General features: G+C 37.9%; 2 protein-coding genes across 3 annotated transcripts in view; one reads left to right on the top strand and one right to left on the bottom strand.

The window, feature by feature from the left end:
• Positions 1-918: 918 nt before the first annotated feature.
• Positions 919-13,208, bottom strand: LOC105436711 (leucine-rich repeat protein SHOC-2-like). Its single transcript, XM_030984576.1, has 8 exons — positions 13,056-13,208; positions 8,870-9,926; positions 7,915-8,146; positions 7,387-7,518; positions 3,975-4,100; positions 3,334-3,436; positions 1,933-2,073; positions 919-1,183 (listed from the first exon to the last, which is right to left on the bottom strand). Exons 2-8 carry the CDS (start codon positions 9,898-9,900, stop codon positions 1,017-1,019), a joined length of 1,932 nt encoding a protein of 643 aa, XP_030840436.1. The 5' UTR covers positions 9,901-9,926; positions 13,056-13,208; the 3' UTR covers positions 919-1,016.
• A 4,132-nt stretch (positions 13,209-17,340) lies between these two features.
• Positions 17,341-26,504, top strand: part of LOC589850 (dynein heavy chain 1, axonemal) — a 76,025-nt gene continuing 66,861 nt past the window's right edge. For both annotated transcript variants that reach the window (XM_030984574.1, XM_030984575.1), the window contains exons 1-9: positions 17,341-17,508; positions 19,471-19,646; positions 20,026-20,193; positions 20,590-20,971; positions 21,549-21,710; positions 22,346-22,472; positions 22,971-23,078; positions 23,758-23,915; positions 25,156-25,370. In XM_030984574.1, the coding sequence (XP_030840434.1) occupies positions 19,479-19,646; positions 20,026-20,193; positions 20,590-20,971; positions 21,549-21,710; positions 22,346-22,472; positions 22,971-23,078; positions 23,758-23,915; positions 25,156-25,370 (1,488 nt within the window). In that variant the 5' untranslated portion in view covers positions 17,341-17,508; positions 19,471-19,478. The remainder of the gene's footprint in view (positions 17,509-19,470; positions 19,647-20,025; positions 20,194-20,589; positions 20,972-21,548; positions 21,711-22,345; positions 22,473-22,970; positions 23,079-23,757; positions 23,916-25,155; positions 25,371-26,504) is intronic.

Below are 26,504 nucleotides of genomic sequence, written 5' to 3'. Positions count from 1 at the left end.
ATCAATGCATGTTGACGTAAATCTGCATCATCAAATTGGCATCTTCAAAGACAAGTCCTTTTTTTATGAACAGGAAGGCAAGATTAACTGAGTGACTGTTTGATAGTTGAACAATTTTTAGCATATCACAAATCCAGTGATCCATGCAAATTTTTACTTAAAGGGATAGTTGAGTTCTGTTTTCAGACTGCAAATGCCTTCAAAATGCATGGTTATTGCTCTTATTCTTATCTATGACATTTTTAGTGCCCTTTTAGAACCTAAAATTGCTATGAAGGTAATTTTAGACCCCAAAGTGTGTGAAATTTAGCCAATAAGATCATACCAATTCAGCTCCACTTTAAAAAAAAACATGGTGACCGTTAATTAATTACTTAATTAAAAATAACAATAGATGAGCCGGCTAATTGATGGTAATATACGCAACACTAATATTTGTGGTGGTACACAAGTATTAGAAATTATTATATTTCAGCCGTCTCTGAACCGATTTTGATCAAACAAAGATGTCCTTTGTCAAAGATGTGTGTGAAATTTAGCCAATAAGATCATACCAATTCAGCTCCACTTTAAAAAAAAACATGGTGACCGTTAATTAATTACTTAATTAAAAATAACAATAGATGAGCCGGCTAATTGATGGTAATATACGCAACACGAAATGCCAACAAAAAAGCCAACATCCGCATTGGCTGAAATACGACGTAAAAGACGTTATTTCATTTTTTTCAACAGTTTTTTCAAATTTTTCAAAATATCTAATATTTGTGGTGGTACACAAGTATTAGAAATTATTATATTTCAGCCGTCTCTGAACCGATTTTGATCAAACAAAGATGATTTTGAAATTTAAATATTATGTTCTTTCAAATTTGACAATCAGTTTTTCATTATCTCACAAAAAAATTATTTTGTGTAGCGGCCTCTGCAACAGAACTCAACTATCCCTTTAATCATTTACATAATGCACAACACGAATTACATTTATCTTTGGGCAGTTCAATACAATATTGTCATCAATCGGCATCTTCAAATTGGCCATCCTCAAAGTGAAAGTCAAGGTCGGGGACGGGAAGGCACGGAGGGTGCCCATCGGAAGGTACAAAAGAGAATTTGAGGACGTCGGTTCCGATCGGACTTCTCATTGATGTGTTGTGTCGGTATGTGTGTACGTCATCACAACCTGTATGAGAGAGATAACTGGTCTGTTTAGGCAAGGGCAAAATTGAAAGAGTGTAGTAAAAAGACACCTCTAGGTGAGGGATAGACAGTCAGAGTAGAGAAGAGAAGAGAAGAGAAGACAGAGCGAGAGAGCTAGAAGGAAGAAAGGGATGAGGGCCAGGGAGAGTGGACAAAGAGAGAGAGAGAGAGAGAGAGAGAAAAGGGGAGTTGGAGGGAAAGAGAGGGAAAGAGAGAAAAGTAATAAATAAGGGAGACAGAGAGATCAGAAAGAAATAGAGACAGACAGACACATATAGGAACAGACATATATAGCACAACAAAGTGTAACTGTATAATTTGTTCTTGTTATTTAACATGAAAGAAACTAAAACCCAAATATACACAATATTGGAAAGTAGAAATTTGATATTTGGAATTCTTTATTTTCACTCAGATATGCAGAGTTGCTATATCTCCCATCCCCCCCTGCCCCCTCTCCTTCCTTACCTCCCACATTAAACCGTACCTAAACCTGTTGCCTCCTGAGTTTTCTTATTCCCATAGACTCAACTCAACATTTGTGGCCATGTTCTACTATAACATTTCTATTAGTCTTTAATGTTTTAAACCAATTTTTGGGACGGAAAGCAGTTTAAATATTTAAATGCAAATATTTTGAAAAGTAGTTTTCGAGTCGCTCGCGCCCTAACACCCTTCTGCCAGCCGGGCGATGAAATGCCAAGTCATCCCCCAAGCAGGCCAGAGACTTACTGAAAGGATTGTTGTCTTCCACCTCCATGTCCCAATCTTCGGCTTCGTCGACGATGTCCTCTAGACCGTGGGTCGACTCTCCGTCGGTGGTGTGACAAAGGTCAAGGTCACTGCAGCTTTCACTCGTCCCTCGGTCACTTTCTGTAAAAAAAATATCAGCAGTGGAGTATAGATAGATAGATAGATAAAAATGGTTTATTAAAAAGATCATCGCAGCCAACGGCTGAATTGCGATCGATTCCACAAAGATACAATACAATTGCAATTCAAATTCAAATATATGTAACACAAAATATGATCATAAATCAAAAATTAAACATATAGACATTTCATACAAATTTATTGATCAAATTTAAATTTTTGTTAAAAAAGAAAGAGAAAGAGAGAGGTGTGGGAAAGGGAGAGTTAGAGTGATGAGAGAAAGAGAGAGAAAGAAAGAAAGAGAGAGAGGGAGAGAGAAGGGGGACAAAAGAGGGAGACAGAGAGACAGAGAGGGAGATGAAGGGGGGGGGGGGGGGGAAGAGACAGACAAAGGGGTCCTTATCATTACAGATGAGGGGAGATGGCAAGAAACATTAAGAAATTCAGAAAATAGAGATATAAACTATGAAAAGTCATTCACATAGTGCAATCATGAACTGTGAAATTCTAAAAATACAATTTATATTAGTATAACATTTTATTAAGAAGAAGTCTACAAGGAACGACTCAAGGTGGATCAAATCTCAGTAGAGGGTTTACCCATTATAAAACCGATCGCTTTGGACTGTAGTAGGAATAGGTAACCTCATGACACTGAAAGTGCAGATTAGGGACATTTAACCAACATGTTAGGCTTCCTAGGAGTAATTTCAATTTTGTAAAGAAATGTTTTGCTTGCTCCTAGCAAATAAAGACCATGTACTTAATCTCACGATTGAAAATCAGAAGAAATCTTTGAACCAGCGGGATTGAACCTGCCTTCGACTGCTCGCCGGGCAGGGACTCTACTACCATGGCACAGTCACGATGAACTGAAAATAAGTACAGCTCTCCTGACTTGTTCCGACTTATTAATATTCATCTGTCAGCCATTAGCACAATAGCTTTGAATGTTCCTGCAATCCAAGAGAGTATACACACCATAAGACTTGGTCTTGACTTCAATTAATCTTGTAATATTTGTAAGTGCATGTTGTATTTCAACTGAATAGATGCTATGTTTTATCCTCAATTATAATCAACATAGCATGTCACATTCTAAATGTAAGTAAAGATTTTAGATTTTTTTTTTAAAGCATTACAAACTGAGAAATATCAGCCCAAAGAGGGAGAAAAAAAAAAGATTTCAGACCGACCGAATCCTGTTTTGGCACCTAAAGGGCAATACAACATATTTTCTTTTTTTTAGGCCTAGTTTACCTTCATCTTCCAAGTTAGTGGCAGTAACCATATCTTGATCATTTGAGAGATGTGGCTTCCAAATAGAGTCTCCTTTCTTGACAGCATTGGCCAGTGCACTTGTCTTTAGGAAAATACACAGAAAGCAAGTTGGAAAAAGACATTTATTACCACATATTGCTGCTTATGTGAATAATTTATTAAATCTTTCCTTTTTATCTACTAACCAACCACATTAATGTATCTTACCCAATAATAATGATAACAACAATAACAATGATGATGATGATGATGATAATAATAATATTTATAATAAAAATAATGATAACAACAACAGTTATAATAATAGCAACAACAGCAACAACAACTGTATAATAATAATTATTGTTTATAAGATTTATAAGGTGCTAAATCCACTCACAATCAAATGCTGAGATCGGACTTGTGCATAATATACCATCACATAAAACCAGGGTATGAATTTGTTAGCAAATAAAATAATACTAAGCTGGAAGAATTGTTGAATATACTTTAATTTTTTGCCTTTGTTATGTTTAACTCAATCATTGAGTAATTAATGTAAATATGTATTGAAATATGGAAATAAAAACTTCGCTCGATGATAAAAGAAAAAAATACATCACCTAAAACCACACACTTACCATCTTGTCTGACTTGGTTTCTGGATGAGGTTCAGTCGTCTTGACAAACTTGTGGATACCATCTGAAGGATACTTGGCCCTGGCGTCCAGGTTGTTCACTTCAGGAATATCAAGCTCAAAGTCATTCTAGGTCATGGAAAGTGAACACATTTAAAGTAACTTGAAGGTAAAGACCAGTTTTGGAAACGCCCCCCTCTCAAAAAATGAAATGGAAGCTCTTATTACCGATCATGTGAAAGAATGTGTTTTGACTAATACGTGATGATACAAATTCTGCCGAGAAACCGCCTACTAATTGATATATTTGGTAAATTATCATATCTATTGGGGCCTGATAGATATAACGCATGAGTCTCATGACCATAACTTGTCTTTATCTTTAATAATGAGTGCAATACCATGACAATTAAAAAACATTCATTTATATGCACAGAAACCTATCTTACACAAGTGGTTCTGATTGCACAACCATGCTCTAGTTACAATCGGTCCATTATCACTTCTAATACTCATTGCATTCATAATCCTAACCAGGACCGAGCACTACAACAAAACCACCTATACTCAATCTTATAACAACAGAATCTAAGCCCTTATAATCCTCTAATTTGATGAAATCTAGCCCATAGCAAACGTCCCATGGATAGGACATTAAGTGGAGGCCCTGTGTAGAGGAGAGTCACCACCTTTGCACGTTAAGAACCAACCAAAAAATTACTTTTTTTTTACGAGGGCTCTTTTCAGATTTTCCCTTAAAAAAATAGCCCCCCTTAATTATTTTGCGGTGGCTATTTTGGAGCTCAGGGGGGCCTTTTTTTTTTAAAGGTTGTATTTTTTTTAAACGCGGTTTTACCTAATTAAATTCCAAGCAAAGGCAAATATAGATACAATTGTAGCGTATATATGTCATGTAGAGTATTGCAGACATTCAGATACCCATGATTTATTCACTTTGTGTTAAACGTGTGGCTTTATGATTTACATATACATGTAACTAAAACTTGTCAAAAGGAGTGTTTTGTTTAACTGTTCGTTTTTCATATCCTACAGGGAATAATTTTCCTGGTATCGCATCGCAATTTGCTATGCATTTTTGCATGACTGCTATACAAAATATCTTTTGTGTAGCAGTTTTCTTCCATAGAAATGTACAGAATTTCATTTTAAATATTCATCCATCGGCTGAAATTGCTTATCAAAAAATTCGAGGAAAATTATTCCCTGTCCTAAGAAAATATTATCACTGACACGCGGGCTAGGAATTAATTTTTTTATGGGGGCTACTTTTCCCCATTGCCTAAAAAAAACCAAGGGGCTACTTCCTTAAAGCCATATTGTAAGCTGTAACGATAAGTTGTGTTTTTCCTTAGCCATCATACTACTAGCAACCAAATTGGTAGGTAATATGTTATTTAGTCTTTTTTTCTGTCCCAAATTTAATTGTTATCATGGACAATGCAATCCCATTAAAAAAAAATGTAGACCAACTCCCTTTAAAATTGTGTTATTTAGACCATTTATAACCATTAAATGTGAGTAAATATTTTTACTGTTGTCCCACATACCGATGTAGGGTCTATTTGTTATGCCGAAACATGCAAAATCATGGCCTTATTTTTTTTTTATAGACTCTAATTCTAAAGGCCAAGCCAAAGCTAGTTTCATTTCGTAGACAGAAATTGATGTCATCATCACTCATGACAATTGGCCTGGCATCGATCGTATAAAAACGGTATATAAATAATTTAATTTAATTAAACAGTTGTAAGAAAGATTCTGAGGAGTAGGAACATCCTTTATATATTTATTTACGGTTTTTTTATAACAAAATTCAATTTCTGTGTACGAAACTTGCTTTATACCGATTTTACAGGAAAAAATCCGGCATTGATTTTGCACGTTTCGTTATTACAAATATATCAGTATGTGGGACAACAGTAAAAATATACTCGCATTTAATGGTTTTAACTTATAAATAACACAATTTTAGACGGAATAACATTTTTTTTAATGGGATTGCATTGTCCATGATAAAAATTAGGGCCAGAAAAAAGACTAAATAAACATATTACGTACCAATTTGGTCGCTAGCAGTTGAGCTCTCGTCACTCGCAAATACTTATTTGCTTCATACAAGGAGCGTGCGGGCGCGCGCTGGAGCTGAGCTAGTACGTTTCTGTGTATTGTGAATGTGTGCGAACTGCGTATGCATTCATGCTGTGCACGAAACTACATCGGGGCCGGTGGTCTGTCCGGCCGCCGGGAGCTTAGGCGCAGGCAGGCGGATACCGCTGTAGATCTAGCTACAGTAGGTACGACCGCCGATCCGCTGCAACTCACAAAACTTTTAAAATGTTGATGGAAGTTTCTAGTTTTGGAGTTGGTAGTTGGAACGGAGATTTCACTCAGACACATCAATAAATTGGTTTATTAATTCATAGGGAATATCAATTTATGGCGGGGGCGATTTTTCAAGATAAATTGATTTTTTTTCGCCCTCGTCTTAATTTTTACCGTGGCGATTTCAGAGGTTTAGGGGGCGAATCGCCCGTCGCCACCGTGTATTTTTTTCGTTGTTAAGAACCCACTGCACTATTCGTATAAGAGTAGGGGGAAACCCCGGTGTAGTGGTCCACCTGCACACCCCCAATCGGTTATACCGGGAGGAGAGACCTGAGGGTTACAGTGATTCAGTTCGCTTTTCGCCTCCCAGGTACAGGTGACGCCAAATTAATAATAATATTAATAATAACGCCATCAGATCATATGTCAGAACACTACGATTCCTTTGATTTCGCATTACCCAAATTTAATAATTTGACAATTTTGCTAGTCATCTAATCAGACCGGTACTTGAAATAATGAATGAAGATATGTTTGGGGCATTTGCACCGTATTATCAGAGTGTAATATTAATCAATGATCATCTCGTTCTCCACTTGATGCATCCAATTGTCTTCAGGAATGGATTAGAATTTCTTGGAGGTAAAATTCATTCCGTTGGACAATAATAAAAAAAGATGCATTATTGCATTGCATACTCCTACATCCGGGGGGGGGGGGGGGGGGGGGGGGGGGGGGTGGTTCACAAAGATCCTAAGTTGAACTTATCTCTAGGTTGAACTTAACATTTATGGAAAGCCATTAGCATCTATGAAATATTTTGTATAAGTTATTTTAAAAGGCATAGAATGTTGATTCAAATCATTCATATTTTATATTATCAAGGAGATTTCATGTTCTTGATGTGGAATTTATAAAAAGTCTAAAATACTTGAATTTTCGTTTTTGAATATATTTTATTTTAAGGCTGCAAATGGCTCTCCATGAGTTTTAAGTCCAACTTAGAGTTAAGTTCAACTTAGGATCTTTGTGAAACACCCCCCAGGTGTGTTCAGTTCTTTAGACTTACATCATCTAGAGCAACCCTGACGAGATTGGTGAGCTGGTTGAGGCATGCTGGGAACTCCCGGAGACGATTCTCAACCAGATCAAGGGTCTGTAGATTCACCAACTGGTTGAAGGATGCTGGAAGCTCTCTCAACTATCAGAAACAAAAATTATACTTTTATACCAACATGTACTTGTGTGCATAAAGAGCTTACAACCTTGGCTGCACTATATCAATAGAACAGTTCCACAATAAAAACAATTTTAAACGTAACATTAAAAAATATAATGGTTTATTAAGAAGCATTTTGGCTGTTTGAAAAGAATGTGTGGAAACACTCTAGATACAATTGTCCCTTGGTATTTCTCTGTCTATAAAAATTCCAATGCTTTTTTTGAGAAGGAAGTGTGTTAGTGTGTTATGTACTAGCAAGAACCCTGCAAACATAGAATTTTTACCTTTTTGTCCTGAAGTTCCAAAAAAAACATTTGACGGAAACAAGACTAACGTATCAGAACTTTAAATCAAAAATTGTTCATCCCGCTCTACCTGGTTTCTGTTGATTCTCAGTCTCTCTAGAGACCTCAGATTCCCAAAGTCCTCCGGCAGACGCTCTATGTTGTTCTTGGACAGGAGACACGTCTTCAGTGAACCCAGGCGGCTGAAAGATGCGGGTAGCTTCCTGAGGACGTTCTGCCCGACATCAAAATACTCCAATGCATACAGATCACCAAAGCTCTCCGGTAGACAATTCAAGGAATTCTCATCAAGCCTCAAGTGTCTGTGGATCATAAACATGATATTAAATACAATTAGCATATGAATTTATCTTAAAACTATGCTGGATGAATTTGAAAGCAATATGGTCTCCTAATTCTCTGTATACTATAAACTACTGCAAATGAAAGACATTGTAATGATGTACTTTGTTTATTGCACAAGAACAAGCAGGCAAGCACCATTTTACAATCGGGATTCAGAGTTCAGACCCAACAAAAAATTCATGAATACAAATTGTACATGTACGGTATCTGTAAAAGAGACACAGCAAGGGCTGCATGGAGATTAGACACACAATGTATGGAACAGCTGATTCTGCAAATAAGAGAAGATGTAAAGAAATAATGAATTTTTTTAATCCCGTCCCAAATACACACCATGTCCTCATTTTTCTTCGCTTCAGGGAAAAAAATACACAGGGGCTTGGGGCAAATTAGCCCCCGAAATGCCCAAAAGAGCCCCCGAAAGTCATAAAAGAGCCCTCTAAAATTTGCATAGAGTTCAACGCAAAACAAATTAAAGATCGTTATTTTCATGCAAGCAAGCTTGAAAAGTAGCCCCTGAAATGATTTAAATATTTTTTTTCCCTGCTTCGCTTGTTACTAAGTTATCATACATTTCTTCTTCAATATTTGGTAGGTTTCTTTCATTTGTAATTTTCACATTATAAGGCATAATTTTCAATCGATTTAGTCAAAATGTAAATGTATAAAAACTCATTCACCTAAGGTTCAACATTAGTCCAAAAGATTCTGGCAGATGTGTGATGCGATTTCCATTCTGGAAAGCCCTCCTCTCGATTTCCATAATGTGGCTCCCAAAATGCAGTGTCTCAACATTTCTGAGCAGCCCAAAACTTGAGGGAAGGTGATCAAGGAAGTTTGCACCGACATCCATGTGTCTTAAAGTGTTCCCACTTATGGTGCCAAAGTGATCTGGAAGCTCATGTTCTATGTAATTGTTTCCCAGGTAGATTTCCTGAATGTAGGTGAGTTCTCCGATCCAGGGAGGAAATCTCTTGAGGAGGTTATCAGCAGCGGAAAACTTCACCAGGCACCTGGACGCTGATGCCAGCCTTGGTGTAAGTTCCGGGAGGTAGTTGTTGGATAGGTCTACGTACTGTAAGGAGGGCAAATCTCCAAAGCTGTCAGGTAATTCCAGAAGCTTGTTCCGGCTAACATTCAGCACTGCTAGATTCCTGAGGTTGCCAAAGTTCTTGGGCAAGGCTTCGAGGTTGTTTTCGCTTGCCTCAAGGGTGTGTAAGCTCTCCAGATCACCAAACGTGCTAGGAAAGTTACATAGCTGGTTGTCTTCCAAGGTCAGGTTCCTGAGAGTTTTAAGGTGGCAGATATCCAGGGACAACTGTTTTAATCGGTTCCCAAGCAGGTGAAGGTCCTCCAACTTGGGTAGGTGAAAGAGTGACGCGGGAAGCACTGAAATCTCATTTTCATTGGCGGACAGACTTCTGAGTTCTTCAAGGCTCCCTAACACAGCAGGCAATTCCTTCAAATCATTTCCACTCAAACACAGAATTTGTATTCTTGGAAGAGCACTGGCAATATCATTGGGCAGAGTGGACAGGCTGTTGTAGTTCAAATTGAGTTCTGTGATGTTTCTGATGCAAGTTCCAGCGACCCTGAGAGCACCAATGTCAAAATGTGACAATCCCTGTGATTCAAGGTCAACTGCTTCACCAATCTCCTTTTTTCCCTTGCTCTGCCCAGTCCTGTACATTGTGCCAATAACACCAGGCATGCCTCCAGAATATGAAAGAATATTTCCTGTGAAGAAAAAATATATTCAAAATAAATTTAAGATTATAGAGGTTGTTGACCAAACGGAGGATGAGAGAGGAGGAAGAGAGAGCAGATTCAGCGCTCGCTACGACCAAGTAATGCACACACAGATATAAAACAGCTATTTGACAGGATTGACAATAGATTCCAATTTAAATTTTCAAAGTAATTTTGTCCAACATCAGTGGGGTAAATTAATTGTATTTTACTTTACTGCTATTTTGGGGTCATCAATTGACACTAATATAAGTGCAGATTTTAAGTAAATTCTGTTGAGATTTGTACAGTGTTGCTAGAGGGTGTTACATTTATTTTGAAATACACAACAAGTATAGAGTGATGTCAAGTGTGAAATCATCAAGAAACTATTGTTAGAGTTTCCAAATTTGAACTTCATTTTCTGAAACAGCATCAAATAGATTTCAATAGAAAATCAGTTATTTTGCTCTGGCTCGTAATGTTATGAACCAAGGCAAAATAACAGTGATTTCCCATTGAAATATATTTATTCAGATGGTCATATCTCAATTGCCACTGACTTTCTACATTTGGACATTATTTTTTATGCTCTTTTGGAAAATGAAGTTCAAGTTTAAAAATTCTAAAAATAGATTTTCACAGCTTCGGTACTCTATGCTAAATGCTCCTATGAGTATGAGTGCTAAAATTGTTAGGTACACTCAATCAGTGAATGCTCACTCTAGCAAAGCATAGAGTCAAAGCTAATGCGTATTGACCTCTAGCGCTGTATACTTGCCAAGAGGTAGCAATTGCACACAATACACAAATTGCACACAATTGCACACTATGAATACGAAGTGGCTGATCGGCACTTTTGACAGAGACTCACGATTTGAATTTTCAAAATAATCTTTTTAACATTGGTTAGTTGAAAAGATTGTATTTTACTGCTATTTAGGTGTCATCAATTGTCACTAAAGTACCGATTTTGAGTGAACTCAGTCGATTTTTTAACAGCGGTGTTTGAAATGTGGAGAATCAACAGAATTCTAAACAGTTTTTAATACACAAAAAGTATACTAATGCTGCTATGTGTGTGAATGCTAACCAGTACTAGGGGCGCTGGTCCGAGAATGAGGATCGTCCATATAAACAAGGATATCCATGTAAACTAAGGCTGTGCACAACAGTGTAATGAGGTACCCGAGTACACTCCCAGGCTTACAAGCGAATACACAAATTTTCGGACGCCATGTATTTTTATAATTTTTTTGAATTTTTTTGAATATTTTTTATTTTTGTTGATTTTTTTTTTTTTTTTTTTGGCCACCACCATACCTTTGGAGCAGTATCCCAGTTCTGTCGCCGAAAACGCATGCAATTTTACTTCGAGTTGCAGTTGAAGGCGCCGATTTAATAATAATAATAACATTAAACAATGCTGTTTTAAAAACCAAAGATGGCAGAATAATCCATTTTCCTACAAGTCCAAACAGAAATCCAGACATTTGGTCCCAGTTTCTGAGTGGTGAGTTTGACAGTGCTCAAGTTGGGAAACATTTTTACCGACGGCACCATGCCAGCGGCCGCCGCTCACCCAGGCACGGTAAGCTTCGCCTGGACAGATTTTTTTTTTTTTTTTTGCGGCCGAATATTCGAGTACGAGAAATCGTACCCGAGTAGTTGTCAACCGTGCGGGTACTCGAACATTCGACTACACGTCGCTGCCCTAATGTAAACGCGAACAAATTGAGTCCTAAAAAATAAGGATCGTCTGCATTTTTGTGGACGTTTTTTTTATCGACGCTCTGCGGCTTTTGGGTTACCGAACCGCTGGCTGGTGATGCGATAAACGGATCCGCGCAAGAAAATAACCCCAGTTAAGCCAGTTTACCGTTAGACCGAAAGCTTCAGTCTCTATACCGTCGGTTGTTCCACTGAGACTACGTCTGGCTCCACTAGACCTCCGGTTATAGAGACAGAACGATCGCCTATGCCAGCCTATGTTGAAGATATCACGGCTAGATTTTAGCCGTTAGGCCCCTCCCACAAACATGAACAAACTTGCCACGGCCGTATTGTTATGCCCCCAAAATCCCCCCAAATGTCATTTTACCTCGTGCATATCCAATTTTACATTAGGCCTAGGCTATAATACATCGGTTCCACTTACTTACTTGATTGAAATAATCCGTTTAATGGTCCCTTTTAAGGAAATTATGGGTCAAAATCGACATCCATGTTGAAAATCTTGCAAGCCGTGTTAAACTCTCGCTGCCGTCAATCTCATCCCTTCTAGTCTACGCCGAAGGCAAAATGATTATGAAGGAAAAACTGTGCGCCATCTACACGTTCGTAATGGCGTTATCACAGTTTTTCCTTCATAATCATTTTTGCCTTCGGCGTAGACTAGAAGGGATGAGATTGACGGCAGCGAGAGTTTAACACGGCTTGCAAGATTTTCAACATGGATGTCGATTTTGACCCATAATTTCCTTAAAAGGGACCATTAAAACAATTATTTCAATCAAGTTAGTAAGTGGAACCGATGTATTATAGCCTAGGCCTAATGTAAAATTGGATATGCACGAGGTAAAATGACATTTTGGGGGATTTTGGGGGCATAACAATACGGCCGTGGCAAGTTTGTTCATGTTTGTGGGAGGGGCCTAACGGCTAAAATCTAGCCGTGATATCTTCAACATAGGCTGGCATAGGCGATCGTTCAGTCTCTATAACCGGAGGTCTAGTGGAGCCAGACGTAGTCTCTGTGGAACAACCGACGGTATAGAGACTGAAGCTTTCGGTCTAGTTTACCGTCTACTTTTATGGGTTGTCCGTCTTCCCAAGGATTTATTGCTCATAAGGTGAAAGTCTCTATAAAAAATCATAAAAATGCAGCAAAAAAAATCATCACAAAATCTGTTTTTCGCATCGCCAATGCAATGCAGAAATATGAAACGTCTGCGAAAATGCGGACGCTCCTTATTTTTGTAACAGTAAACGACATGCAACAGCAACACACAGGTGCCAGCTAGTCAACAACGTAAAAATGAACATGTGGGACTGAAATTGAGTGAATTAGCTCACACATTGTCCATCAGACCGATTCCTTATTCACTGTGAGGAATAATCATCCAGAGTTGCTCTTACCTCAGCTACAATTGTAGCAGCGCTGGTGATGTGGATGTTAGAAGAGCAGAATTCACAGTTTGTATGCTTCCAAAAGAACGAAGAACCTCATTCAGCAGAAGCTACAATGTGACCGATCATCACGCAATCGCATGATGGCAAAAGGCGCAACTGGTGATTAGTTGGAGGTGGGGGTGGGGGGGGGGGGGGGGGGATCCATCACATTATTGCCCCAACGACCTCCAAATAAATTGGAATGCCGGACAACAAAATAAAATGAGAGTCTGGGAAAACTAGATGAAAATGATAGATGGTTAGATAATATAGAGAAATATCTAGACTCGGGTGGATGATGGATATACCCATATCCCTAGAGAGATATATTTAGTAGCCTACTAAATATAGGGTGAATGAATCTCTCATTTTTGTATTTTTGAAAAATATATTTATTTCGTGTTATATTTATCTATCTTTTAAGATAGTATAGAAAAATAATATCGTAAGCAAAACATTCATGGGCTTTGTTAGTGTTTCTTAACAGTACGTGCAGATTATTTGTTATATCACATACCGTGCCAGAAGCGGATCTAGAGGGGGGGTTGGGGGGGGGGGGGTTGCAACCCCCCCCCCAAAAAAAAAAAAAATCCGGGGACCATTTTTTAAAATCTTATCTTTTTTTTAAAACTTGTAATTTTATTTTATTCTATTTCTATGTATTTATTTCATTTATTATTATTATTATTATTATTATTATTATTATTATTATTATTATTATTATTATTATTATTTCTTTTTGGGGGGAGGGGGGGGGGGGGGGGGGGTTGGGCGAACAAATGTCACAGAGTCCCTTGCCCCCCCCCCCCCCCATCAGCTTTTTTGAGGACACGGGCCACCGCCGAAGTGACAAGCTAGGCCAGCGTTGCCGATTCTCATCCCCAAAATCCCCACATTAAAAAAAAAAAAAAAAATTGGGGGATTGTTGAAGTCTTTGGGGATGAAAAATAAATATTTGGGAATGAAATAATATTGAGTTTTATGAAAAACGAATTTGGGGATTTTCTGTCAAAATTTGGCAACTTTGGGGATATTTTAAGTGTCGTTTGGGTGGGGATTTTGTGAAGATTTAACCTGGCAACGCACGCTGAACTGGGCTGCTCATTTCCTGGATTACTTGTTCAAGTTGCTCACTTTTTTATCAGTCTGGTCTGAGTGTAGTGACAAGCAATATGGAAGCAAACAGACCCCCCCTTGGGCGGCCCAAAAAACAACAAAAAAAAAAGGGGGAAAAAAAAGAAGAAAAAAAAAAAAAAAAAAAAAAAGAAAGAAAAAAGAACGCACGCTGGAGAGAAACCCTTTCAAGTGCAAATATTGTGAAAAGATATTCAACTCATCTGGTAACTTAACCAAACACATGATAACTCTGGATATAACTGTGTATTTAACTGTTACTTGATTTAAAAAGACGTTATCATGCACTGCTGTTTATGGTCTCCATTGTGTTAATAGATGCCAGGAAAACATCACTTACGGGGTTCAAATAAATGACCCCTAAAAAAATCGGCTCGCCGCTTCGCGGCTCGTGGAGGATGCTCCGCAGCGTCATTATAGGTCAACCCCCCCCTTAGCAAAAAGTTAGATCCGCCCCTGCGTGCACCATACATAAATATGTATATAAGATATTACCTATACATAAGCCTCTATATTCAATAATCTTATCATACCATTTATCATTGTTGTTACTTTTTCTTATTTTATTTTCTTATCACATTATGTTATTATATTTTGCATGTACTGAGTGTAATTTAGCATATTTATAATATTGTATTACTGTTCTTATTTTATTTCCTTATTACATTGTGTTATTATATTTTAATGTACTGAGTGTAATATATCATATTATAATATTGTATTATGTTTTACTGTTCTTATTTTATTTTCTTATTACATTATGTTATTATATTTTTAATGTACTAGTGTAATTTAGCATATTTATAGTATTGTATTATGTTCAAGGGAGGTATTACTTCCTGATAGGGAACCGTTTCGTTCTGTGAACGAACCGTACTACAGCTTTTTGTATACTGGATTCACTCTTTTTTAAGTATTCCATAATTTTTTTCCGGATGGGATTCGTTTATTAAAACATAGCCCTTTCTATAATATAGTTAGGGCAATGTATTAAAAAATGTTTTACAGTCTCTATTTCACTGGGGCATCTATTATAGAAACCAGTAGCATGAATTCTCAATCTAAGGAGATCTTGGTTAAGTCCAAGGACTCCAAAACGGAGTCGATGAATAATGTTGAATGTTGTCTCTCTAATGAACATATATATTGTTTATTAAAGATAATAATAATAACAGCATTGAACTGATGACAGAAATGATAATAACTACAAGAAGAAAAGGAAGGAGAAGAAGAAAAAGAGGTGGAGGAAGAAGAGGAAAATAATGATGAATTTGTAGAATGACTATAACGTACACCACCTCCAGAACCATGCAGAGGATCGATCATGCTGGCGTATGATTTTATATCCGTTTATTTCAATTTCTTCATCATTTATGGAATTGTTTAACCATGTTTCCGTGAAAGCAATAATAGACAGCCTTTTTCTTTTAAAAAGAATTCTAAGTTCCGATATGTTTAGGATAGACCTCACATTAAGGTGTAAAAAATGAAGACCTTTAACTTTAAACTTTTCTTCAAATTCTTGATAAAGAGAAGTGTTTTCATATCTGAGGTTTGACTGAATTATTCTTGCTATCGCTTGCTTTTCAGGTGTAACGCGCGTTACCTTAAAATAGTTTTCTTTTAGTTTATCCTCACTTTGGCTTTCTTTCTCTTGACAATCGTCAGTAAATAATGAGTCACAAAAAGATGGCAGACAACATGTTAAACAATTCCCCTTCTCATCAGGGCATTCATAATCACCTGCGGTACTCTGAAAAACTGATAGCTTGACAATTAGTGTGAAACTATTTTTTACAATTAGAACACAGAAGGCCGTGTTGATTACATTTGACTGGCTTATCACAGTTCCCACAAGGGAACTTATATTTCCGACCGTCAACTATAATTTTCGGATCATCATTTGATTTTGTCAAAATGGATCAATTAAGCAGTTCACCTGTGCACCTGTGCTTCCACCTCCCACCTCCAAATAAATTGGAACATGCCAGACAACAAAATATAATGAGAGTACGGTGAAGATCATCTAGATAAAATGATAGATATATAGATAGATAGAGAGAGAGAGAGAGAGAGAGAGAGAGAGAGAGGGGGGGGGGGAGAGAGAGAGAGGGGGGGAGGGAGAGGGAGAGAGAGAGAGAGAGAGAGAAAGAGAGAGAGAGAGATCGAGAGAAAGAGAGAGAGAGGGAGAAAGAGAGAGAGAGGGAGAGAGAGAGAGAGAGAGTGTGTGTGATATATAGAGACATAGATAGATAGGTGGATGAATGGATACAGATAGGTGACATGGATCACTTAAACACTTTCATCTGTACGTGCCCCGACCTGTGCCCCCCCCCCCCCTCACGCCAAAGGCCGACATGTTGTTTTCATAGGTTTTCATTCTCTTCTTTCATGAAAGAAAATTTCACATAATTTATAACACATTACATAAAATTACATTTAATCTCCACATAGGCCTAAATAAATTTGCAAGTGAACTTTAATATTTCCATACACGGTTACAAATATGTTCATATAAATTTATTTGCAAATGAACATATTTACAGAAGAAAAATATTCACATATTACACACAATTACCGGTATAGTTTCACATTTTAAACAAATCGCACATAAAGTTTTTACGATTTCCTTGTTCAGCCTGCATATAAAGTTCCAATTATTTCTTTTCTTTTCCACAATAATTTTCATAAAGTTCAAAGAGAAAAAAGGGTTATAATAAAAATGCAAAAGCTTGGAGAAACCTAAATGACCATATACTTGCTATTATAACATTTCAAAAAGCTTTCCCATTCAAACCAACATTTAAGAGCCATGGTGGCCTATGACCCAAACTCGGCGACGCAAAGGTGCAACTTAGCATTTTGGCCGCATTAGTGCATCGCACTCATTTTAAATAAAAAAATCTTTGTCAAAATACCCTCAATACATTACAATATGCCAAAGTGGTTTCATTTTCATCGACTTATACTTCTTCTTCTTCTTCTTCTTCGAAATTGCTAGTCTATCATAAACCTATCACTGGGCCCACGGTTAATTTGTGAATCAGCCTCCGACACCGCGGCCGCTGAGCTGGCCTAATATGCACGCAATGCCGATTTCGATTATATTGTTGATAACCTAGCAACCAACTCGATCACGACGCGTACGTTTATCGGCAAATGTTCGAACGAAGTCGACTAAAAATCGCCGAACAAGAAATAAGTTCGAAATTGGATCCTGAATTAACTTGCAACGTTATCAGAGTTATATTTGACATTATCAGGAAGTAGAATGATACGTAATTAGGTATGTTCTTGATAATTGTTCACGTTCTGTGGCCTGATGCCACAATTTAACCGCAATCAATCAGCGATAAATGCACTGTGTAGTCCCATGTGCTGTACTTCATGACTTGGTGTGAGTGTTCAATGTGAGGTGTATTGTGACTGTGAGTGCAGATTGGTTTGGCGTGTTCACTGATTCTTGGTTCTTGGTTGGTTGGTTGGTCCTCCAAAATACTCGTCTGAGTTTGAACTGGAGGTGCGGGTAGGGTGTATTAATTTGTAGATGGGGGGGGGGGGACGGACGGTAGGGCAATTTTGAATTTGACAGGGTCAGTGACAGTGTGGGCGATAGTCTCCGGTTTAAGCTGGTTCCAATCACGCACCGTTCTCATGAAGAAAGAGTTCGTGAATGTGTCCGTTCTTGAGTGGGTCTGTTGGAATTGCCTGTTATGCCCTCTTCTATCTCTGGTCGTTTTAGGTTGGGTGTAGTCTTGATAGTCAACGTCCATGTGCCCGTACATCATTTTGTGGAGACGGGAGAGACAGTGTTTTTTGCGCCTTTCTTGCAAAGATGGCCAGTCTAGCAAGGAGAGGATGTTGGTGATGCTACTTGCTAGTGTCTCTGCCGTAGGTGTTTGTCACAAATCTTGCAGCGTGTTTCTGGACTCTTTCAATGGACTGTATGTTTTTACTTGTGTGGGGATCCCAGGCTGCTGTTGCGTAGATCTACATGTAGTCTTGGCGTCACACAACATAACTCTATTTTTATTTTAGCTACGAGGAAGCAAGGTTGCAAAGATAAAAACAAAAAAAACATGATAAAGTGTATTCCCTTTTCGTTATTTTATTGAGGTATATCTAGGTCTAGTAGACCCTAGATGTAGTCTAGATTCTACGTCTAGAGGGTCTAGACTAATTAAATACACTTGCAAATGCAAGTGTAGTCACTAAGTCCGCAAATAATATGAATCCGAAATGATGATGAATGAGAAACGAATAGGCCTAGATCTAGATCTATTTATTATTGCACTGAGAATCAAGTGCCATGTCGGTCCTGATTTATACATTTCACTGGAGACGGCAGAGAAAAAGTTGACATGCCATGCAAGAGGTGCATGAAGCACGGAAGATTCTCGAGTGCGGAGAGAAGATCACAGAGATGTGTTTACTCAACTGAAAATGGATGCAGGAGTGAAAAAATAACCTTGGGGTGTTGAAATACGTGGGGTGGAAACAATACGCCGAACCATGGTGCGCGAATCAATGAATATGAATGAGTCGCGTAATGGAAAATTACCGAGAACATCAAAGTGTACACTAAAAGTGTGAATGTATGAAATGCTGCAGGTACATGTATATAAACCACGTTTTGCATGACAATTTTATTCCTTGCCATTTTCACTCCTTGCCATTTTCACTCCTTGCAATTGACTTTTAGTTATAGCATTAAAGTTTATGGACCAAATTCACAAAAGAGGTTTAGATTTAACCCATGGTTTATACCCTCATTTACATAAACTTGTGTTGCGCTTATTTTGCCCTTATTTTAAACCATGGGTTATGTAAATGAGGGTTTAAACCATGGGTTAAATCTGAACCTCCTTTGCGAATTTGGGCCTATAAGTTTCAAATATTTTTTATGTCTAGAGGCTTGATAATATTAAGATCTAACAGTGGATTTAAATGAATCATGTAAAATAATCTCTAGACTAGACATAGAATGTGTTCAGCCCTGTATGAACTTTAATTTTTAATTTCTGAATTAATTTTTATGACACTATTGACAGACAGTGAGACTCTCACAATATAGAGTATTAGAAATGTATTGTAGCATTTCTTTTCAAACATCCACATGTCTACACCAAAGGAATTTATATTGGGTTGAAATTCCAAAAAGAATTAAAATTTTATGGTATAGTATCAGGATGATGGTGATTTAATTTTTTTCTTCTTCTATTTTTCTAAAACTTTTTTCATTATATAGTTTCAACCATGAGTTCAAGAGATTCCCTGAGAAGCAGGGATGGCGGGAGGCCTTTCTCTGCAAACAGAACACAGTTACCCCCAATCCAGACAGACAATAAGCCAAAGTACCCGGAGATAAAGCAGAGGGGTTACTACTCAGATGTCATCAGTGGTGATGGACCCAAGAGAGTTGGGGTAAGAAAATGTTATTTTCTCACAAAGGTTAAAATTCTCATTTATTTGGATATTTCTATTGTTTATTTCTGAAGGATACAAAGTGCAATAAAAACTCTAGAGCCAATAAATTCTAGAGGCAGCAGATATCTTACCCTGTATCAATACTCATTTCAAATGAGCAAATCCCAAGATGTTTGCGAAAAGTATTCAACGGATGAAATCGACTGAGGTTATTTTTTGTAAATCAATAAGTTTGTGTCAGCATGGAAGGGGATCATTACATTCTTTAAATATATCAATGTTTGTATGGCTGCCTGTACTTTACCGTTGTCATTTCAGTTTCTCTCGATTCCTAGCTATTTTTCAATGAAATTATTTCATTCCTTGAACATTTCAGAATGTTCTTAGCGGGGCTCCAACACAACAAGATGTCTTGTGGAACGTTGCCAAAGATCAGCACACCCCAAAGGTTACACACTTTTCAGGTCCTCAAGCACAAGAAGAGTACTCTAAGGAGATGGAGAAGCAAGTATATGGACCGACAAGTGAAATCCTAGCAAAATCTGTAAGTTCCCTGCCTTTATCAAATGTATTTTCTTGTTTGTTAGTACTTTTTCAAGGCGTATCATGTTGTTGCAAAATCTTGTGAAGAGCTATAATGTCTGCAACAGTCTTAGCATCTACATTATGCTTGACATTGGGATAATAATGTGTTGCTTTGTATCAATCGCAGTAGAGTATTTTTTATATAGTAGCTGGGCTATATTTATAATTTTTATTATTAAAAGTAGGATTTGAGAGGCTGACTTGTCTAAACTTGCATGTAGTCTGCTGAGAGCCAGAAGGGTGTAAACCCATATACTGTAACATATAGTTAACACCCTTCTGGCAATAAACAGACGATATCATGATGATCAAGTAACGGCAAGGCAATTCTTTTTCCTTCCTTCGAACATTATAGGATTTCCCAGAGGCGTCATTCAAGCCTAAAGTGCAGCTACCGTACTTCGTGCCACCAGGCCGCTGCCCCCGCAAGATAGAGATCGAGCGACGGAAGCGGGACTACCAGAGCCAGGACCTGGAACAGCTCCTGGAGCAGGTCGGGGCCGAGACCAGCGAGCTCATGCCCAAGCAGATCCAGGGCAACCTGGCTGTGAAGCTCAATGGGGCCGGGGGCTCTAATCCAGCCCCTTTCCCACCCTTCCTGCCCCTAGATATCTTCACCGATATGGAGTTTGACTGTCGAACCCCAGAGGAGTGGCTGCATCTAGGACAGGAGAACGGCTGCAGGAAACCAATACCAGGGAGAGCCCTCCTTCCTGCCTGGGACTCGCCAGAGGAATGTAAGTCAATCCAGTGTATTTTTCTTTTTCTTTTTTATGTTTTTTGTTAGCTATGTTCTAGATAATAATGCACAAACTTGCCTTGGAACTGCCATTGCCTGAAGCAAGATATTCTGTGTTGAAAAACAATGAAATTAAATGGATACTTGTTATTGCGTTTTTTTGCCAGTGTTCACATAATTCTTTAAAAAATGTACTGCAACTCTGTAATCCAATGCAATTCTACAGATTAATGTTTGAGACAGAGGGATCCTCACAGAAATAATGAGATAAAGTTCTTGTGGTATGAGTGAGGCTCATAACAGTTGTGAAAGATGACTATTATACCTTCTTTCATTTCAGTTCCACTCAATAACATTTTAATAAAGTTGGTACTGTACACCAAACAAAAACTCTTCGAGCTTAATTAAGAAATATGTTAATTCAGTACCAAAATGGTTTGGAGGCTTCACAAATGTAATGTTATATGAATTAATACTCTCAAATTCTGTCAGGATTTTATATGGAGAGTTATATCAAGGTAGCAGTACTGAAGGAGATATTAAAATACAAAATTTCAATGCTTTTGTCATTGCAGTGGACCCCAAAGATCCCAGCATTGAGTATGAATGGTTTGATGTGGGTATGCTGACCTTTGACCCTGAGACTGAACACTACCTGGTCCAGAAGACTGATCTCAACGGCCGTATCCTGGATAAAGCCGGCAAAGTGGTCGTTGATGGCGGCAACAATGGCAAAGGTTGGTCAGAAAAAAATTAAATCACTATTTGTTAACAAAATGGGCACGAGGTCACTTTGCAACTGATTTGGCTTTTTATGATACTTCAAAATGATGAGACCCAATTTATTGCAAAGAATACATTGAGAAAAAAACAATCGGTAGTGGATTTCATGTGTTCTTCAAAGCATGAAGAGTATTTGTCCTGTAGTTTTCTAACTGCCTTTGGTATTTTCTATGTACTATCAAATCCATAAATGATGTATCTTTGTTCCTGTATTCTAGGGCAGTGCTAGGAAGTCACTGTATGTATCCCTCTTGTGTGCATATTGTATTTTTACGATGTAGAAGATAAATGACATGAGTTCTAAATAACAAGAAGGAGAAAAAGTTCAATTTCATAAACTAATATTCAAATTTGTCTTTGCAGTAATGTAACATCTCTATAATTATATAAAGAATTGAATATCTTTCAATTATTTGAAAGAGGTGTATAGTTTTTTGTGTGAGATGGCCAATTTGTTATGTTTATTTTGAAAGTTTGTTATACTTGGATCGAAAATAAAATGTTGAAAAAATAATTAAAAATGGCTTCTTATCTTAATAGTCTATAATTTTTAATTTTTCTATGATCGGTTTTCTTCCATTGATGCCAGTCCTATCTCCTGGTCAGTATTGGGTCCCAAGAATCCGCCTGATGTTTGCTGCTGAGGACCCAACAAGCTTTGCCATGGCAGTGGGCAAGGCATTTCATGTCAGACAACATACAGAAGCACTGCTCAGGTAAAGTGCTATCTATCGTGTCATCTGTACGGGCCTTGTGGTCGGATCTTTCGAACCCTTCAATGGGGATTAAAAGCTCATGGGCTCAAGCCTTGGCAGAGCACTATTGTCCTTTGTTATAGCATTGATCTGCAGATTCTGTTATTTTGATAATGCGCCTTAAATGTACGATGCTCTCCTCATCAGCTGACGGTATAAAAACATAAGTAATCATCAAGCATTAAAAAAACTTTCATTATCAAGGTAAGGAAACACATCATTTCTAATTGGAGATTTTATGACAATTAGCCCTCTTGTTTTTTCTTTCATGTTCATCACATCATTTTTGTCCACTTTGCATTTCCTAATTGTCTCAGGCTTTTGTCTTTTTGCCAGAAAATAAGAATATCTTGGTAATTCCATTTTTTGTATTGCTAATCTCATGAAATTTCTGTGGAATAATGTATAATAGATCTTATAACTATATACCTTTAAACTTCAATATAATGATTATTTCAGGTACAACCTCTATGTTGACTGCATGCCCATGGAAGGTGTAGGTGAGCTGGACCCTGAGAGTCTCAGACGTATGGTAGAGTGGGCCACAGGTGCCCCATCACTTGTAAGGTCAGTATAAAGACAAGTTTCAATGAGGAGAGGAAGGGAAGGAAAAGTATAGTTTAGCACTGCACAGTTTATCCCTATTAATAAAATACTCGCACCCTGTTATTGCCCGCACCATCAAATAAACGGAAGCTGCACAGTACATGATACCCACTGAAGAGGAACAGAAACAGCGCCATCTAATAATCAATGATGAACAACTCAAAAAACAATATTGTCAGGCATAAATAATCTTTGTAGATTGATCAGCCTTAAAAACCAAGAACAACAACAACGATTGGCTTTTTGATAGTTTATGTTCTTCTTTAATGCTATAGAATTGCCAAATTGTCACAAATAAAGATGCTTTCAAACATTTATTTATTTATGATGCAAAATCAATGAAGAAAAAAGAAAAAAGTCATGATCAAAAAGGCCATTGTCAATCATTTCTGAGAACTGGGAGCCTAGATTTTTATTTCACATAGACTCTACATTGTTTATTATTATAATAATTCACACTTTTTTCACTTGTCAAATCAGTCTTGATATATTTCTTCATTATTTATTTTTAAAAGTTTTTTTGTTTATCACTTCATGTATTCATAGATTTATTACTTATTTAGGTACTTATAGATCTGGTTAGTTTGTTTGTCGTTCATTTATTGATTTATATCGTTTTACCATTTTGTTGTGTGAACAGCCTTGATGACTACGTACACACCCTGGAGAAAGAGGTCAACATTGAGTTCTGCAGAACGATGAATAGGATCACCTTCGATAGGATCGTCTCCAAAAGTCCAGACACATATGCTTTCGTCACATTACCTGAACTTGTTACTCCAGAAATTCCGGAGACAGGTAAGAAACTAGATTCTATGACTCCTACTCAGGCAGGTGCGGATCCATGTGGCGATTTCTCAGGCCCGGCCCACCCCCCCAAGCCCCCCAAAATGGTAAAAAAAATTTGATGATAATGTAAATTTAACCTTTTTTAAAACAAAAAACAAAAGGGGACCTCTTGACCCCTCCCCCCCCCCCAAAAAAAGAAGAAAATTATATTTTCACCCCCTCAAAAAATTGTGGTTCTCCTCTCCATCACCTTCCTCCCCACCCCCCCCCCCCCCCGCTTATTCACCGGCTTGATGAATCGCTGCTAAATATTTTCTCACGAATTGGGAACAAAAAAAGTGCTCTTACCCCCCCCCCCCCCCCCCCTGCCTATTCACCGACCACCTAAGTCGGCGCTGAATTTTCCCTCAAAAACTGGACCCCCCCCCCCCCCCCCGCCTATTCACCGGCGCTAATTGCTCTATTGTCAATTTCTTAAAGAAGCCAAATTTCAATCTTCAACCCTGGACCTCACTCTTACCCTAACCTACTGCAAATCCCAGTTGCAGTCCTAACCCTAAATGCTATATCTTATAAATGCAGGGTCACCAGAAAGCCAAATTGCAAAATTTTATCAAATGTGTATTTTTCCATGAAAATAAGAATGTCTACGTGCCATAGGCAATCATTTCAGCTGAGAATTAAAAGAGGGAAAATTGGGGGTGAAAAAGGGATGGATAGAGTAAGTACATTTGGATTAAATATTAATGTATTTATTTACCATGCATTGCATTGGTAACATATGTTAATCTTCCTGCTAGTGTTATTTGATTTGATTCTCATTTACTTTGTTTACTTGGATATAGCTCAACTTATAGACTATTTTTGGATATCTTCAACTAAATGTTGGGTTTTAAAGCATCCCAGGGTAAATAAATACCCCCCAAAAAATCTATTGGATGAAAGTGGGAATCATTAATTGAGCAACAAAATTGAAAAAAAGTATGTGTTCTTTAGAAGTCACTCTCCATAAAAGAGAAGTATATGGGTAACGTCTTTTGGAGGGTGACATCAAAGGTTGGTCCCCAGACGTGAATATTCATATTTGATTGATACACGTCTGTAAAAACCCAATGACACACACACACACACACCTGGTACTAAGGAAATTGAGTGTACAATCATGGTTGTTAGGCTTAAGCCAGTCTAATACTAAGTTTGTAAAGCACCTAGAAACACTACCATTTGATTCTTCATAATCATAATTCAGGTATGTGCCCTGATGTCCCGTCCTACCCGTTCGATGAGCAGTACGACAACTTTGCCTTCAACTCGTTGCTCACCCGGGAGGAGGCTATCTTTGCCGTCAACAAGGTGCGAGCGGAATGCAACAAGGTGTCGGCCATGTCTCTCTTCCACGTCCCAATGACCAAGTACATGAGATTGGAGGAGTTTGAGCAGACCCAGAGTCAACAGAGCTCTCAGGTTAGTCAAGCATTCTCTTCTTTGCGTTTGATGTAATTTCAAAGTTTAATCAAAAGTGTACAGGTGATGAAGATCTTTTACAGGCTTTAAAGCACCACTGTACTACTTGTAGCTACTTGCTCCCTCTGTATAGAAAAAAATGTCTAATTGGTGACCTCTGGTCCCCCAAGATCCTCTTTTTCTTATGTTAAGTGAGAGCTGAGTTGATGAGATAGCCATCTGTCAGTGACCCAGCTCTGTGGTCTAATCCCTCCTGGCCAAACTAGTACATACTGCCTTTAAATGGAAATTGGTCCAAACGCCTTAGGCGTAAGAAAGAGAGTAATGTGTCGGAACAACAACGGAAATGAAATCTGACTAATGGGTTTTATCAACTACGGATCACTGGCGGGCCATCAAATGATATTGACTATGGCAGGCCAAAGGCCATTTGTGATTTAATTTGTAACAAAACCAAAAGATTTGGTAATATAATAATTCCTCAAATCTCCATTTGTATTGATCTGATTTAAAAAAAAAGAATGCAATTGTTTGATATTTTCTGAACAATACCAGGGCCCTGTTTTGTAAAACTTGTTATCAATAAAAAAAAGCTGATTTTCTATGACAAATTTGCTCTCAGCCAATCAAATTCCATGGTTTCAGTAGCTTATAACAGTTATTTATAATAATAATAATAATAGCTCACATTTATAATGCGCCTAATACTACGTTTCTAGGCGCGGAACATATAACTTGTTGATGATGACAAGTTTGATTAAACAGGGCCCTGAATTGTAAGTATTGGCATCATAGTCTCTAGGAACACAGTTTTGATAACCGCCATCACCAGAACATGAATATGGAGAAGTGTCGTTGTCGAGTGGTTTAAGCACTTGACTTGTAATTTGAAGGTCGTGGTTCAATCCCGTACACGGCACTAATATCCTTTGGCAAGGCATTAATCTTCATTTGCCACACTCGACCCAGGTGAGGTAAACTGGTACCTGTCAGGAATTAATTCCTTGAAATGCTGGAGCTCCGTAATGGCAGCTAGGCTAAAGCTGGGGTAATAATAAATGTGCCTCGGAATAGAATTTCTAGATAGACGGCGCTATAGAAATGTCTATTATTATTATTATTATTAAACCATGA

The sequence above is a fragment of the Strongylocentrotus purpuratus genome, unplaced genomic scaffold (assembly GCF_000002235.5).
Source record: "Strongylocentrotus purpuratus isolate Spur 01 unplaced genomic scaffold, Spur_5.0 spur5_scaffold_14, whole genome shotgun sequence".
Lineage (NCBI taxonomy): Eukaryota > Metazoa > Echinodermata > Echinoidea > Camarodonta > Strongylocentrotidae > Strongylocentrotus > Strongylocentrotus purpuratus.
The sequence above is the reverse complement of the archived record's forward strand: the minus strand, read 5'-3'. Positions and strand labels throughout refer to the sequence as shown.